Source organism: Peromyscus leucopus, chromosome 6 (assembly GCF_004664715.2).
Source record: "Peromyscus leucopus breed LL Stock chromosome 6, UCI_PerLeu_2.1, whole genome shotgun sequence".
Classification (NCBI taxonomy): Eukaryota; Metazoa; Chordata; class Mammalia; order Rodentia; family Cricetidae; genus Peromyscus; species Peromyscus leucopus.
The window spans coordinates 68391087-68408198 of record NC_051068.1 but is presented as its reverse complement, the minus strand read 5'-3'; the positions used below and the strand labels follow the sequence as shown (position 1 = coordinate 68408198).

General features: G+C 53.9%; 1 protein-coding gene across 1 annotated transcript; it reads left to right on the top strand.

Moving 5' to 3' along the window:
• The first annotated feature begins 964 nt into the window (after positions 1–964).
• Npr1 (natriuretic peptide receptor 1) lies at positions 965–16415 on the top strand. The gene is given in 23 exon segments (XM_028890833.2): positions 965–1693; positions 2403–2602; positions 3188–3301; positions 3687–3822; positions 4128–4219; positions 4897–5032; positions 5201–5218; positions 5221–5284; positions 6446–6566; positions 7358–7432; positions 7653–7730; positions 8042–8146; positions 8409–8480; positions 8577–8733; positions 9129–9284; positions 9528–9696; positions 10355–10501; positions 10649–10772; positions 10892–10960; positions 11395–11569; positions 11755–11853; positions 15595–15686; positions 15811–16415. Coding segments are annotated over 23 exon segments (3171 nt in total). The 5' UTR covers positions 965–984; the 3' UTR covers positions 15874–16415.
• The last annotated feature ends 697 nt before the right edge of the window (positions 16416–17112 follow it).

Below are 17112 nucleotides of genomic sequence, written 5' to 3'. Positions count from 1 at the left end.
CTAAAGAGTTAACTCCACCCTCCCACCTGGTCATCTTGCTCTGTTAATCTGCGCGATCTGGGAGGCGGCGAAGAAGAAAGGGGAGGTACTCATTGATGGACTGTGTAACCCGGACTCTGGCTTGCCTCCACTTGGTTGCCTTTTCCAGAAACCCTCCCAAACTCCTACAAGCCACACACACCTTTTCCGGCCGAGATCCAAACAAGCCTCTATTTCCCTCTTCCCCAGAAGGAGCCAGGTAGGAGAGGAGACCCCAGGAGGGGCGCCAGGGCCGGGGAGCAGCTTCCTTACACCTCCCTCCTCAGCCTTGCTCTCCCCACGGCCTGTGCGCCCCGCCCGCGGGTGCTGCCAGGGGAGGGAAACCTCGCACAGCGGCAACGCGGAGGGAAGAGGGTCAGCAATAACCGCGCGCACGCCTGGGTGGGGGCCAGCCGTAGCCCAGGCTGGGAAGCCCGCGTTAAAGAGCCGGGATTGGCTCCCTGGGCTTTCTTGTCACCGAATCTGGGAGGGGAGGATTCGCTGCCTGGCTGGGGACCTTGTGGTCCCGTCCCCCCCTCCCGCCTCCGGAACGGCCGGAGACTTGAGCCAGCCGGACGCCCCTTCTGGCACACTCCTGGGGCAAGCGCGAGCGCACACTCCCCTTTCCTCGCTGGCGCTCCCTCTCGCCTCGCTCTCTCCGGATCACCCTCTCGATCGCTCGCTCGCTCGCTCGCTCTCCACCGACTCCCTTCGGGTGCTGCGCTCGCTCCCACCTGCTCCGAGGCACCCTCCGCTCCCGGACGCGCCCCGCTTAGCGCGCTTACTAGACGACCGGACCGTCGCAGCCCCGGCAGGCAGCGTGCCCTCGGGGCTGCGCCTGCGACCCACCCCGGCCCTCGCTCTTGCTCTGGCTCTCTGGATGTTCGCGATTCGCCCCTGAGCCCCAGGACTGCGAGCAGAACATGGTGACAGCGCTGTCCCGCCGCCGTTGCGCTCGCTGAGGCCATGCCCGGCTCCCGACGCGTCCGTCCGCGCCTGCGGGCGCTGCTGCTGCTGCCACCTCTGCTGCTGCTCCGGGGCGGGCACGCGGGGGACCTGACGGTGGCCGTGGTGTTGCCGCTGGCCAACACCTCATACCCGTGGTCGTGGGCGCGCGTGGGGCCGGCCGTGGAACTGGCTCTCGAGAAGATGAAGGCGCAGCCGGACTTGCTGCCAGGCTGGACGGTCCGCATGGTGCTGGGCAGCAGCGAGAACGCGGCGGGCGTCTGCTCCGACACCGCTGCACCGCTGGCCGCGGTGGACCTCAAGTGGGAGCACAGCCCCGCGATGTTCCTGGGCCCCGGCTGCGTGTACTCCGCTGCCCCAGTGGGGCGCTTCACCGCGCATTGGCGGGTACCGCTGCTGACCGCCGGCGCCCCGGCTCTGGGCATCGGGGTCAAGAACGAGTACGCGCTGACCACGCGCGCGGGGCCCAGCCACGTCAAGCTGGGCGATTTCGTGGCGGCGCTGCATCGACGGCTGGGCTGGGAGCGCCAGGCGCTGGTGCTCTACGCCGATCGGCTGGGCGACGACCGGCCTTGCTTCTTCATAGTGGAGGGGCTGTACATGCGGGTGCGTGAGCGCCTCAACATCACAGTGCATCACCAGGAGTTCGTCGAGGGCGACCCCGACCACTACACCAAGCTACTGCGGGCCGTGCGGCGCAAGGGCAGAGGTGAGGCGGGCACCCACTCGGACCCCTGGCTCTCGCGGCCTTCTCTCCGGCCTGTCCAGGGCCTGGCATTTCTCCCTCCTTTGGGAGCCAGGCATCCTCCTGGCTGTTTCTCTTAGAGTCTTCCCCAACACGACTTTCCTACCTCGGGGTTTCTAGTTCCCTCTCTTACAACCCTTCGGCGCCGCCGGGTTTGCATTCCTACCCTCTCCCCCACCCCCACCCCTTTCCTCCAGTATCCCCGTGACCTTCCTGCCGCGGACTTTTCCTGAGTTAAGCGCGGAAGGGCCTAGTTCTAGCGCTACTAGGTCCTCTGCTTGGTGCCTGGCTTTTCTTCCTCCTGTTTTCGCTCTACACTACCACGTTCTTTCTCCTCCAGTTTCTTCTATTGCTCCCACACGAGCTCTCGGGTTCCTTTTTCCCCTGGCCATTCTCTGATTCTTCCTGCGCTCTTGGTCCCCCACCTTCTTCCCTCCTCCCACCTCTCTCTCCCTCCCGACTCTGCACACCTTCTTCTCCCATCTTTCACGGTCTCTTGCCAAGGCCCAGACTGAGCCAGGAGTTGGTGCCATTTAAAGACTACAAACTCAGAATTCCCTTGCAATGCCTTGTGTGTTCATTCGTGTGTGCTCCCCCTCCCTCTCTCCCTCCTTCCTTCTTTCTCCACCCCCCCCCCCCCCCCCCCCCCCCGCTTCTCCTTCTTTCCCTCCAGTTATCTATATCTGCAGTTCTCCGGACGCCTTCAGGGCCCTGATGCTTCTGGCCATGGATGCCGGCCTGACTGGGGAGGACTATGTTTTCTTCCACTTGGATGTGTTTGGGCAAAGCCTCCAGGGTGCTCATGGCCCTGCTCCCCAAAAGCCGTGGGAAAGAGGAGATGGGCAGGACAGCAGTGCCTGCCAGGCCTTTCAGGTGAGTGCTGGGGTTGTTGACACATCGTTTCTGGGCACTATGCCCCTACATGTCTGAAATGATTCCAGAAAACAGGTTTTGGATAGTCAGAGAGTTGTACAGTGAACTCCATGGGATTTGGGGGCTTCGGAATCAGGAGGCTAAACAGGTAATAGAATGGATCTGAAGTAGGAGGATATTAAAGACCCATGAACTAGACAGTTCTTGAATCTTTTGCTCAAGCATGGAGGCCACCTCATAAAGGACACAGGGTTCAATTTGATCTTTTTCTTATTTAATATTTATTGTTTACTTTTTTGTTTTTTGTTCATTGGTTTTGAGCCAGGGTCTCTCTATGTATTCCTGGTTATTGTCCTGGAACTCACTATACAGACCAGGCTGGCCTTAAATTCAGATTCTCTTGCTTCTGCCTCCTGGGTGCTAGGTTTAAAGGTGTGTGCTACCACACACAGTCATTCAGTTTGATCTTGACCTAAACAAAGAGGCTGGTCTGGGAGGTGGGACCCCAGATGATTGGGACCCCAGGATACCGGGAGGATTAGGGTCAACTCCTAGGACTCCCCTTTTCACTGATTCCTTCCTCAGGCTGCCAAAATCATTACTTACAAAGAGCCGGATAATCCTGAGTACCTGGCCTTTCTGAAGCAGCTAAAACTCTTGGCTGACAAGCAGTTCAACTTCACCATAGAGGATGGCCTGGTAAGAGGAGGTCCTAGGGACCGCCAGTGTGGATCTCCAGACCCTAATTCATGGCTCTGCTCTCAGGCATTCCATTATCCCATCTCCCCTTCTTCCTGTCATTTGTTTCTCTTTTGATGGTGGGGGGAGACAGCGGCAAATTCAACCCTCGAACCTAAAGTCCTCATCAGGGAAGTGGGAATGATATCTCCTGCCCTATCTACCTAACATGACTCCGAGTGGGGAGCAATGGTAGATGCAAACGTATCTGTTAAGCGTCACATCTCTGTGGAATATGGCTGTTTTCCGTACCCTCTTCCAAGCTCCCAGTATCCTCCCAGTTCCCTACCCACAGCACTACACTTTGTCCCTCTCTGCCCTGTCTGAGCTCTGCTTGCTTCTACAGGAGAATATCATCCCAGCATCCTTCCATGATGGGCTCCTGCTCTATGTCCGGGCAGTGACAGAGACTCTGGCACAGGGGGGAACTGTCACTGACGGGGAGGACATCACTCAGCGGATGTGGAACCGAAGCTTCCAAGGTCAGGGCCTAGAATTGACTGGAATGGGCTGCTTTGGGGGTGGAAGTGAGAGGGAGCCCCAGGTGCCCCAGCAGGAGACCACAAAAAGCCTGCTATCCAGCCAGTCTCCTAAGTTCCATAAAATTCTGTGTGCCTAACCTGCCACTCCTACCGCCAACATAGCTGAACTTTTCACCATTACGCATGTATCCATATTTGTGTCTACGTCTCTGTCTCTATCTTGAGAGAGAGAGATGGTTGGGATGAAGTGAGGTGTCTCTGAACCTCCATTCTTTCAGAACACAGCTTTCCTCCCCTGTCCTTAGGTGTGACAGGATACCTGAAAATTGATAGCAATGGAGATCGGGAGACCGACTTCTCCCTCTGGGATATGGATCCAGACACAGGCGCCTTCAGAGTAAGTTCATGCATGCACCAAGAAGACAGTGCCAGGCAGGAATGGTGTCTCATCCTCCTCCCTCCTCCCCTCCTCCCCGCCTCCCCCCTCCCCAGCATCCCTGCCAGGTATGAGAATACTGGATAAGGCAGGCTCAACTCCTCAGTCTAGGGAGCAACCAAAATGATCAGGATGCACAGGGAACTCCGGGTCTGAAGAGAGAACAGAATCCTTCCCTTGAGGAGTTCCTACGACAGCTGGGACCCCATCCTAGCAGAGACAGGTACTCAGAGCCAAGAAGAAGGCATGTGTGCCCCTCTGTAAATACAGCAGGGACAGAGGTCAAAGGCACCGAGAATCAGATCTACCAGTGAAGGCCTGAAAGAGACATACAGGGATTAGTCCTGCAAGTGTAGACTGAGGTGTTTCTGTCTTGCAACCAATGCCAAACTTCCTGAGTACACAGTTGGGGTTTCCAATGGGATTTCCTACGGGTACTTCTCTGCAAAGCCTTTTAATGTTCAAGTTTTTTTGCCCCTTAATGCTTTGGGCATAGATTTGAACTCTCTGGATAGTCCCAGCAGGATCCTGGTGAGTAGTTGGTCGCCCAGAGACAGGTCCTAGAAACAAGAGATTGAGAAGCAGGAGGCAAGATGGTTCCGAGGCTACGGGCACTCACCACTCCGGATCTTCCTCAGGTCGTCCTGAACTATAATGGGACTTCCCAGGAGCTGATGGCTGTGCCAGAACGCAAATTATACTGGCCGCTGGGATACCCACCCCCTGACATCCCGAAGTGTGGCTTTGACAATGAGGACCCCGCCTGCAACCAAGGTGACTGGCCCGTGCTCCCGAAGTCCTGTTGTGGAGGCACTGGCTGCTCCCTGGGGAGCTGGAGGCCTTCTGAAACTCCCTTCATTTGTCATCTGTTAGACTATTAGACGATTCCCTCCCCTGTTGTCTAACCCCTGTCTCTCTTCTACAACATGGACCCTCCCACAGACCACTTTTCCACACTGGAGGTCTGGCGCTGGTGGGCAGCCTCTCTCTCATTAGCTTTCTGATTGTGTCCTTCTTCATATACAGGTAAGTTAGGGACTAGGTGAGGCTGGGGAGACTTGGGAGCACAGAGAAGGGAGCAGGAGGAGAACAGGCCCGGGAAGGAGCCTCACCCGGGAAAAGAGTACTTATTTCATTCCCTCGGGGAGGAGGCAGAAGCTCCAGACTGGAGTCTGGGAAGGGTGGAGCAGTCAGGTTGGTTCAGGTCGGGTGATGGCTACAAAGCCCTATCTAGGAACTCAGAGGGAACAGAGAAGTTGAGAATGGCGTCACAGCAGCGGGGATATTGATGTGGAACCCCCATCTTTTGCTGAGGCCAGATGGAAAGCAGTTCAAAACCTTCAGGTACTGGCCCAAAGCAGTTGGCCCTGAGTGATGAACCCTGCTGTGGGCCGGGTGATGACCCTGAACTGGAAAAGAGGGGTGAGCTGAGCGAGCCACTCCTGCCCTCCAGTGCCTGTGGAAATGGAAGTCCAGGGCAGGATAAGGAAACAGGAAAGAGAGGGAAGAGAGCGTGCTGACTGAGCACAAACTGTGTACCAGGCACTTACACACTCAAGACACCATTTCATCCTTGTAATAACTGAGAATGACGTAGCCGGGCACTGGTGGGGAATTCTTTAATCCCAACACTCAAGAAGAAGAGGCAGGCAGATCTCTGTGAGTTCTAGGCCAGCCTGGACTACAAAGGAAGCTCCAGCACAGCCAGGACTGTTACACAGAGAAACCCTCTCTCAAAAAAAAAAAAAAAAAAAAAAAAAAAAAAAAAAAAAAAAAAACCCAAGAATGAAGTAGAAGCTGGGTGTGGTAGTGCACGCTTTAATCCTAGCACTCAGGAGGCAGAGGCAGGTGGATCTCTTTGAGTTTGAGGCCAACCTGGTCTACAGAGTGAGCTCTAGGACAGCCAGGGCTCCATTGTGAGACCTGTCTCAAAAAAAAAAAAAAAAAAAAAAAAAGAATGAAGTAAAAGTCAATATAGAGGCCTCCAATTTCCAAAAGAAGAAACTGAAGTGACTATCTGACTCTCCTGTGAGGTAGACTTTCCCTCAGGCCCCAGGCCTCCCAACTCTTAGCTCAGAGAACAGGACTCCCTCACTCACCTCTCAGCACGGGAAAGGTCCCAGGGCTCTGCGGGGCTGCTGTGCACCCCCCTGGGCCAGCGGCTCAGATGCAGGCTTCACATCCCAGGAAGATGCAGCTGGAGAAGGAGCTGGCCTCGGAGCTGTGGCGTGTGCGCTGGGAGGATTTGCAGCCCAGCAGCCTGGAGAGGCATCTTCGGAGCGCTGGCAGCCGGCTGTCCCTGAGCGCGGTGAGGACACTGTTGTCTCCGGAGGATGGGACTATTTGAGTACCGAGGGTGATGCCTGATGAGGAAGTAGAAGGTGATCTTAAGCTGGACTCTCACCTGGAATCAGGACTTGGGAAGTTAAGACAGGAAGATTGCTTCAGGCCTGAGGCTAGCCTGTGCTACAGAATGGGACCCTCTGTCTTAGAAAACCAAATCCGGTGGTGGTGGTGGTGGTGGTGGTGGTGGTGGTGGTGGTGGTGGTGGTGCTCATGCCTTTAATCCAGCACTCGGGAGGCAGAGGCAGGCAATCTCTGTGAGTTGAAGGCCAGCCTGGTCTACAGAGTGAGATCCAGGACAGCCAAGGCTACACAAAGAAACTGTCTCAAAAATAATTAATTAATTAATTAAATAATTAAAAATAATAATAAAAGCGAAACTGAACAAAAGAAGTCTACGCCCAGCTCTGCCTTCACCTGCTGTCTCTGACATTGTCTCAGATGAGGGTTGCAGCTACAGCCTCCCTGACCAGGCTATTTCAAAGGTCAAAGGTCTAAGTGAATACACAGCCATGAGTCTAACATACTACATAAAGGAGGGTGAGAGCTAGCCTCGGTGGCTCACACCTGTAATCCTAGCTTGGGAGGCTGAGGCAGTAACATTGCTGGAGTTCCAGGGCAGCCTGGGCTAAAGGTGATACCCCCATCTCCTCAGGAGGGTGACGCAGATAAGGGGCAGTGTGATTGAATCTAAGATTTCTGAGATGCAGACTGGCCCCCGGGGCTGACCACGCAGTCTGTTGTTCCTCTCTGCAGCGAGGTTCCAATTACGGCTCCCTTCTGACCACAGAGGGCCAGTTCCAAGTCTTTGCCAAGACAGCATACTATAAGGTAGGTCTGGAGAAAGAAAGACTGTTGATCCTTGGGACCCAGGTGGATCCCAGTGTGCTCTGAGAACTAAGAGGTGGTTCTGAGGCGGGTCACCGGAGGACAGGGGTGGGCTTTTAGAACGAGGTAAGGACCTGGGGTCATGGACGGGCTTTCAGAAGCAGTTGGGGAGGGGGGTGTCTCAGGCCATACCCTGCACAACACGTCTCCATTTCTTGCCCAGGGCAACCTCGTGGCTGTGAAACATGTGAACCGGAAACGCATTGAGCTGACACGAAAAGTCCTGTTTGAACTTAAGCATGTAACGTAGAGGAGTGAGGCCGTGGTCTGGGAAGGGACCCATGGGTACTCCAAGAGAGTTGGCCAACAACTGATTATGGAGGGATCTGTAGATCTGGGATGGGCCCTTGAGTCTTGTGGGTAGGAAGAAGGAGATCAGTTACGAGCGATCACTGGGTCTGTCAGGGTCCAGATGTGTTGTCCCCACAGGCAGACAGCCTGGAGGAGGAGAGGTTAGGGAGCAGATGCTGAGCAAGGACATGTTAGCAAACACGTGACTTGGTGAGGCGTGAAGCCTCTGCCAAGGGCCCTGACGCCCTCCCAAACCTGCAGATGCGAGATGTGCAGAATGAACACTTGACCAGGTTTGTGGGTGCCTGTACCGACCCCCCGAACATCTGTATCCTCACAGAGTACTGTCCCCGTGGGAGCCTACAGGTGAGTGGAACAAGGGGGTATGTGTGTCAGGAGACTTGGCTCTTACCCCGCTGACCATATGAGCCCAGACAAGCCTCCCTCTTTCTGGCTTTTCTCGGCCCTCTCTGTAAATGGGAGTGGGGAGGAGGGAGTATCGGGGGGGGGCAGGCATGGTAATGGCACTAGAGTGAATCCAAGTGTCCTGTTATACCAGTTTATACCAGTAGCTCCCTTGTGCCCTCCTCCTATGCCCAGGGGGTTCTGACTCTTGCTGCCCCAGCAGGACATTCTAGAGAATGAGAGTATAACTCTGGACTGGATGTTTCGGTACTCACTCACCAATGACATTGTCAAGGTGAGTCCAGAGGAACTCGCTGGATGCCAGGCAAGGGCTGGGCACGGTTGGAAGTCACATTCGTGCCCAAGCCCTCTGCCTTCCTAAATTTCCCAGGGGATGCTCTTTCTACACAACGGGGCCATTTGTTCCCATGGGAACCTCAAGTCGTCCAACTGCGTGGTAGATGGGCGCTTTGTGTTGAAGATCACGGACTATGGGCTCGAGAGCTTCAGAGACCCGGAGCCAGAGCAAGGACACACCCTCTTTGCCAGTGAGCCTGACCCTTGACCCCTAGGCTTTTGCTGCCAACACAGCTGAGAAGGGCAAGTGAGGCCGAGCCTCTGTTTGGCGTGGGTACATCTCTCACCTCCAGGCTCAACCTTCATTGGTTAAAGAGGTCAGACTAAGTGGTCTCTAGTCCTCTGGTTCTCGGCGCCGTGCAGTGTCCACAGGAGGACTAGCCGCTGCCTTGTTCCCAGCTAATCTTAAACTGTCCGATGCTTTCTTCTCTCAGCATGATCGGACCATGCTTTCTTACTTTTATTATTGCATTTATTACCCATGAGATATGATAGTCGTCTGCTAGTTTTCCTATCAGAATGTAAAGTACCTTATCCTTTAGCTTTGGGGCCTCTCCTTCTCTGACTCCTCACCTCTGGTCCACAGAAAAATTGTGGACCGCACCTGAGCTCCTGAGAATGGCTTCCCCGCCTGCCCGTGGCTCCCAAGCTGGTGACGTATACAGCTTTGGCATCATCCTTCAGGAGATTGCCCTCAGGAGCGGGGTCTTCCATGTGGAAGGTTTGGACCTCAGCCCAAAAGGTGAGGATTATGTGGCCTATACCCCAGCCAATCTTGACTAACCCACCCCCAGAGAGGGAACCCCTGCAACCACCCTTACCCTTCCTTCTGGAGTGGGGAGTCAACCACTGTCCTTTGCTCCATGGCTGACAGTGACCAGTCCACTCTGTGCTCTGGGTCTGGACTTGTCCCACCTGCCCCAGCTGGTTGCCCAGCTAGGCCCTTGATAATACCACTCTTCAGTGCATACCCCTTCCCACACAGAGATCATTGAGCGTGTGACTCGGGGGGAGCAGCCCCCATTCCGGCCCTCCATGGCTCTGCAGAGCCACCTAGAGGAACTGGGGCAGCTGATGCAGAGGTGCTGGGCAGAGGACCCCCAGGAGCGGCCACCCTTCCAGCAGATCCGCCTGGCGCTACGGAAGTTTAACAAGTTAGTGGTCTCTTCCCACCACTGCCACCATAAAGCCGGCCTGGAATCCGTTTCCACAGTGGCAGCGGGAGCCCACCGCAGCCCATCACAGCCTCACAGGCATCTGCATATGTGTATAACTCGGCTGTCCTCACAGCTCTCTACCATGCACAGTTCTTTCCTCTGCCAGCACTGACACTCCACACCCTTCCTGCCCCTCAGCCCTACACTGACCCCCAGACTTACGATAAGTAAGCGTAGATGGTCCAGATTCCCCAGCCTCTTCCCACCTCCCCGCTTAGTCTCAATCCTACTCAAAGTCCCTACCCCAGCCCTTCCCTCCGGCCCACTGGGACCTACCTAGTCTCCCAGACTCGTCTCTTGGCTGCCTGTGCGCCCATCACTGCCCTCAACTCATCCTGACTCACTTCCTCTCCACCTCCTTCCAACACTTGTGTTCAATAAGGATAAATAAGATATCAGCTCAGCTCAGAGGCAGGTGGATGTCTGTGGGTTCGAGGCCAGCCTCGTCTACATGGCAAGTTCTAAAAACAGCTAGGACTGTTTAGAGAGACCCTGTCTCAAAGGGGGAAGAAAAAGTGGTCAGTGCCTGAATGTGGGCACTGCCAGGCAGGACCAATCATCTCATCCGTGCCCCCACGTGCCCCACGGCCCTCAGGGAGAATAGCAGCAACATCCTGGACAACCTGCTGTCACGCATGGAGCAGTATGCGAACAACCTGGAGGAACTGGTAGAGGAGAGAACACAGGCTTACCTGGAAGAGAAGCGCAAAGCTGAGGCCTTGCTCTACCAGATTCTGCCTCAGTGAGTGCTGGGCTGTGGGTGCGAGCAGTCCCACGCCTGCACGCACGCACGCACGCACGCACGCACACGCACATGCACACGATCACGCAGCCCACTCCCTGGGGACCCCACCTCACCTTCCGGTCTCTACCCGCCCTCACCCCTCAGCTCTGTGGCTGAGCAGCTGAAGAGAGGCGAGACAGTCCAGGCAGAGGCCTTTGACAGCGTCACCATCTACTTCAGCGATATCGTGGGCTTCACGGCGCTTTCGGCAGAGAGCACACCCATGCAGGTAAGTGGGGTTCAGCCACGGGCCAGGTAGGGTCAGCTTGGCCCTCTGGTTAGCACTCCCCATTTGTCCCTGGTGGGGACCCACATTCCCCATTTCTCTTGGCGTCCCTTGCCTTCCAGGTGGTGACCCTGCTCAATGATCTGTATACCTGTTTTGATGCTGTCATAGACAACTTTGATGTGTACAAGGTGAGGGTGTGAGGAAGGACAGGCAGACGTGGACAGAGTCAGAAAAATGTTCAGAGGGGTACACTGGATGGAGGAAAAAAAAAAAAAAAGGCCAGACAATGGTCATGCCTTTAATCCCAGAACTCGGGAGGCAGAGGCGGGCATGTCTCTGTGAGTTCAAGGCCAGCCTGGTCTACGGAGGGAGTTCCAAGACAGAGAGAGCTACACAGAGAAACCCTGTCTCAAAAAACCAAAAGAAAACAAAGACCAAGGACATGGGCAAAGAGACACAGGGGACCCAGGAACAGACAGAGAAACTGGGGATGGAGGATGAGTACAGTGGCAGGCGGGTTGATAGGGACAGAATGACAGACAGTGAGCATGGATCGGCAGACTCACCAGCACAGGGAAAGCCCCAGTCCTCCTGTCCCTCATTCTCACGCCCCGCCCCGCAGGTGGAGACCATTGGTGATGCTTACATGGTGGTGTCAGGTCTCCCAGTACGGAATGGACAGCTCCACGCCCGAGAGGTGGCCCGCATGGCGCTTGCCCTGCTGGATGCTGTACGCTCCTTCCGCATCCGCCATAGGCCCCAGGAGCAGCTGCGCTTGCGCATTGGCATCCACACAGGTCAGCCCGCAGAAGGCTTCCGAGTCAGATCCAAGAGGCTAAAACTAGGGAACGAGCGGTGGTCCTTGCTTCTAGTCCCCTTATGCCCTGCCTTTCCTTACACATCCTGGGACCACAACTCCTACCTCCCCTGGAGTGCCCACCTGCCTCCTCTAACATCCCTGGGCTTCTTTTCCCCCGCCCAGGTCCCGTGTGTGCTGGTGTTGTTGGGCTGAAGATGCCCCGATACTGCCTCTTTGGAGACACAGTCAACACAGCTTCAAGAATGGAGTCCAATGGAGAAGGTAGTAGAATGTCCCTCCCAGAGGGAATGAGAAAGGCGGCTGGCAAAGGCTTCCTGCTGCTTATGCCTACCTAGTTTCTCAGCTAGCTCCAGCTTTCTCTCCTCCCACACTGCCTTTTCATAACACACATATCCCCCACATTGTAAGTCTAGGCTGTTGCTGTGTGTGTGTGTGTGTGTGTGTGTGTGTGTGAGAGAGAGAGAGAGAGAGAGAGAGAGAGAGAACACAGTGGATTGAAAATGCACTAAACCAACCTTACCTATGAACATCATAGCGTAATTAGGTACCTGAATTGTTTTCAAGGCACTTTCTTTAGCCTACAACTGAGCAACGCAATCTAACACAATCCCCTTTTCCCTCTGTGTGTGGCATTAGAGACTTAACAAGTGCCCTGACACTGAGGTATGTGATAGAAGATATTTATATTCTTTATTTGAATGTGGATCTCATTAAGTTGCTCAGGCTGGTCTTCAGGCTGGTCTTGAACTTATAATTTTCTTGCTGTAGTCTCTAAGTAGCTGGGATTACAGGCCTAAGCCACCAGCCTGGAAAACAAAGTCCATTTTATAATAATAAAGTATTGAATGTGCTCATATACCCACAAAAATAGGTGTTTTGCTGGTGAGATGCTCAGTGAGTTAAGGTGCTTGCTGGCCAAGCCTGATGACCTGAGGTTGAGCCTTGAGACTCACATGGTACCAGGGGAGAATGGATTCTCACAAGTTGTCCCTCTGACCTCCATATACTCACCACATACCCACATACATATATACACATACAATAGATGAATAAGGTCAGGCAGTGGTGGTGCATGCCTTTAATCCCAGCACTCAGGACGCAGAGGCAGGTGGATCTCTGTGAATTCAAGGCCAGCCTGGTCTACAGAGTAAATTCTGGGACAGCCAAGGCTACACAGAGAAACCCTATCTCAAAAAAACCAAAAGGGAGCCAGGCAGTGGTGGTGCATGCCTTTAATCCCAGCACTCGGGAGGCAGAGCCAGGCGGATCTCTGTGAGTTTGAGGCCAGCCTGGTCTACAGAGCGAGTTCCAGGACAGCCACCAAAACTACACAGAGAAACCCTGTCTCGAAAAACCAAATAAATAAATAAATATCACAATATGCCAGGAGTGTTGGAGCACAACATCTTTAGTCCCAGTACTCAGGAGGCAGAGACAGGCAGATATCTGAGTTCAAGGCCAATCTGATCTATTCAGTGAGTTTCAGGACAGCCAGAGCTACCTAGTGAGACACTGTCTTGAAAACAAAACAAAAAACAGCCTGGTCTACAGAGTGAGATTCAGGACAGGCGCCAAAACTACACAGAGAAACCTTGTCTCGAAGAAAAAAAAAACCAAAAAACAAACAACAACAAAAAATACCCCCCCCCACACACACACACACGATGTCCAAAAATGTCCTCTCCACCCACGACACATAAGTAAATGTAGTTTACAATGTAAAGACGTACGAGAGAAGGCAGTATGAAGTTGTCATTCATCTTTTCTGGGCCTCAGTTACTTCTACATATAGCATTCCTGTTTGCGGGCTGTAAAAGATCTAGCACAGCTCTGGGTAGACAGTAGGCATCTAATAAATGCTTGTTTCCACCCCGCCCCTTGATCTTGCCTCTGGTTCCCTCTATTTTTGCCTGCTGGGTGTTTGTTGTTTGTGAATAGTATCTCAAGTTGCCAAGGCTGACTTGAGTCCCGATCCTCTGGCCCTCACCTGAGCGCTGAGGTCACAGGATTGTACCGCCTTGCCCAGATGTCTTTGGTTTGGTTTTGTTATTTTGCTATGAAGTCTGGGCTGACCCCAGTCGCTCCCCCCACCCCCAGCCTCCCAAGTGCTAGAATTACAGACAATCCCCTGCTGTATTTGACACAATTCAATTAAGTAAATAGTTATCCAGCAACTCCCTACCTCCAGGTTGGGCGAACTGAGAAGGCCATGTGACCCTCACCTGACCCAAAGCCCAAAGAAGTCCTGTCCAGCTGCTAATGTTTGCACCTATGCTTGGGGCTGATGTGGAAAGAACTTCACTCTTAGATCATTTTTCACAGAGCACATTCTCAGAAGTGGGTCAGCAACACAGGATGCCATGAAGACACAGGTCAGAGTGGCTTCAGAAAGAATGTGGGAACAGTGGGGCCTCACTGACCTCCTGCCATAAAAAGAGAGTCTCCCTGCAGGTGGTGCATTCCTAACATCCCAGCACTGGGGAGGCCGGGGCAGGAGGATTCCAAGTTTCAGGCTAGCCTTGTCTCCAGTAGAGTGAAACTACATTTCACAAAAACGATGTGTGTGTAGTAGTGGAGGAGGGCATCTGGAGATGGCTCACTGGGCACAATGCTTGCTGTTCAATCCTGAGGATTCGAGTTTGGATCCCCAGATGGGCACTAGAGCCTGTAACCCCAGCACTGCCGGGAGGGACGGAAACAGGTAGATTCCCGGAGTTCACGGCCAGCCAAGTGTAGCCCAAACAGGGATCGCCACAGTAAGGCTCACACTCAGTGAGCCCCTGTGTCAAAGTGGAGAGTGACAGGGAATCCAAAATTCACCTCTGCCTCCACGTGTGTGCACATGTATGCACACTGCCGTGTGTGTGCACGGCAGACACACACACACACACACAAAATACTGAGTCGAGTAATGGATCACAACAACTGACATAATGTTTCCTGTGTGCCACACTGTGTCCAGATGTGCCACATTGTGTCCAGATGTGCCACACTGTGTCCAGATACTTTGCAGGTGCTTTATCTGCTTATTTGAGGTGCTGGAAATCTAAGCCAGGTGAATGAGAGTGGGGTTAACTCCATACAGCACCCACCCTTTGAAATGAGCATGGTCGCTGTCAGCCTTTTACAGACTAGGGAGACGGGGTTTCTCTGTGTAGTTCTGGTGCCTGTTTATCTTAGTTACCTGAGGAGTCCAAGCTGAGCCCCTCTGCAGTTAGAGGTAGGGTAGCATCTGCAGTGTGGGTTCCTAACCAGTGCTGTGCACCCCTTCGGGAGCTGGTTGAGTCTCAAAAGCAATGTTGTGCGATAGTGTTTTCCACAGTCACGGAGATGCTCTGTAATCCATAGGTGCAGTATGGTAGCCTTGCATCTCATCTGCCAACTGATGGCTTAAAAGATATCCAGTGAGCCGGGTGGCGGTAGTGCACGCCTTTAATCCCAGCACTCGGGAGGCAGAGCCAGGCGGATCTCTGTGAGTTTGAGGCCAGCCTGGTCTACAGAGTGAGTTCCAGGACAGGCACCAAAACTACACAGAGAAACTCTGGCGGGGGGGGGGGGGGGGGATGGGGGATGGGGATGTCCAGCGAGCTGAGAGTGTAACTTAGTCCTTAGAGTGCTTGCCTAACAGCAGAAAGCCCTGGGTTCAATCCCTGACACCACATAAACCAGACTTGATGTTTGCCTGTCACCCCAGCACATGGGGGTGGAGGCAGGAAGATCAGGAGGTAAAAGTCAGTTTAAGTAAGGAGATCTTATCTCAAAAGAGAGGCGAAGAGGGCGTGGAAGGGCCAGAGTGTTGGCTCAGCAGTTAAGAGCACATACTGCTCTTGTAGAGAACCCAGATTATGTAGTCACACTTTACAAGGACAGTCCAGGACTTCCTGAGCTAAAGGAAGCCATTGCTATCCAGCCCACATTCCCAGTCTTATCCGCCTGCCCCCCCCGCCCCCGCGCCCTGCTGCTCCCACCCGGGCACTCCTCAACTTCCTCTGTCCTCTCCAGCCCTCAGGATCCACTTGTCTTCTGAGACCAAGGCCGTGCTGGAGGAGTTCGAGGGTTTCGAGCTGGAGCTTCGAGGGGATGTGGAAATGAAGGTAGAAGAGGAATCGCTCTAGACCCCAGAGGATCCCAAGGCCACTCCCACCCTTAAGGGTCTCAAGTGACTTGGGCAAGTAGATGTGCCGTTCCCTACCCAGCCGCCTCTTTTTGTTCTTCCAGGGCAAAGGCAAGGTTCGGACCTACTGGCTCCTGGGGGAGCGGGGGTGTAGCACAAGAGGCTGACCTACTGCTCCTGCCGCCCCTCTCATCTCCTCCCTTCCCTGTGCCGGAGATGACAGAGGCGCCCGGCTCCCACCGCTCCCACAGCAGCCGGACCGCGGCAGAAAGATTAGGACCTGAGCTGCGTCCCAGCAGCCACCGGCTGTGACCTCTGAGAGGAGGATGGAGATGGCAGGGCCTGGAGGGGACCCCCTGAAACTCACAGGGCTGACTGAAATCCACAGTCACGCCCAGTGGCACACTCGCAGCAGCACACGTCCCCTGTCCCACCCTTACTCAGCTGCCAAGGTTGGGAAGGCGACTCCTTGTCCTCCCTCAACTCTGCTCCACTGTAACTTTTATAGGGAGGGAAAGCGCCACCTGAGGGACACTGAAAAAGAGACTCTAGGCAGGCATTTACAGGAGGTGAGCAGCCACGGGTCACAAATACCCCCCTCACTCCCACCCCACCCCACCCCGCAGACCTTGCACCGGGGAGAAGAAAGGCTGTGGTCTCCATGCCTTGCTTCTCCTATGAGCGAAAACCATTAAAGTCTTTCTTCCTATGAACAGTCTCTTCTTGCGGGGAAGGGGGTTGCCGGGAAACAGTCGTGTTCTTTCTTCCAAAAGAGTTGCCTTCAACTTTGTTTCTTTTTTGTTGTGGTTACAAATTTTACACTTTTAATCGAAGAGACCACAGAATTTCCCAGCAGTGCTAAACTTTTAAGAGTCCCAACTGAACTTTTGTTTACATAGGTTTACATAGGTTGAGTTTGTTGGTGTTAAAAATTAAAAAGAGGCAGGCCTGTACTCCTAGCCACTTACTGAGGCCGACACAGGAACATCAAAGGTTCAAGGCCAGCCTGGACAACTTAATAAGCTCATCTCAAAAAAATAAACTGGCCCTAGATGATGGCTCACACCTGTAATCCCAACATTTCCGAGGCCGAATCAGGAGGATTGCTGGGAGGGTAAGGCCACACTGGGCTACATTCCAAGCCAGCCCAAGACCTTGTCTCAAAAAAGGTCTAATAAAGAGGTTGGGGGATGTGGTTCAGCTGATAGAGGGCTTCCCTGTGGTGCATCAAACTCTGGGTTCTGTCTTGGAGGTGGAGGCAGGAAGATTGTAAATTCAAGGTCATCCTTGGTCACATAGTGAGTTCGAGGTTTACAAAGACATTTTTTAAGTTTTGTTTTGGTTTTGGCTTTTTCAAGACAGGGTTTCTCTGTGTAGCCCTGGTTGTCCTAGAACTCACTCTGTAG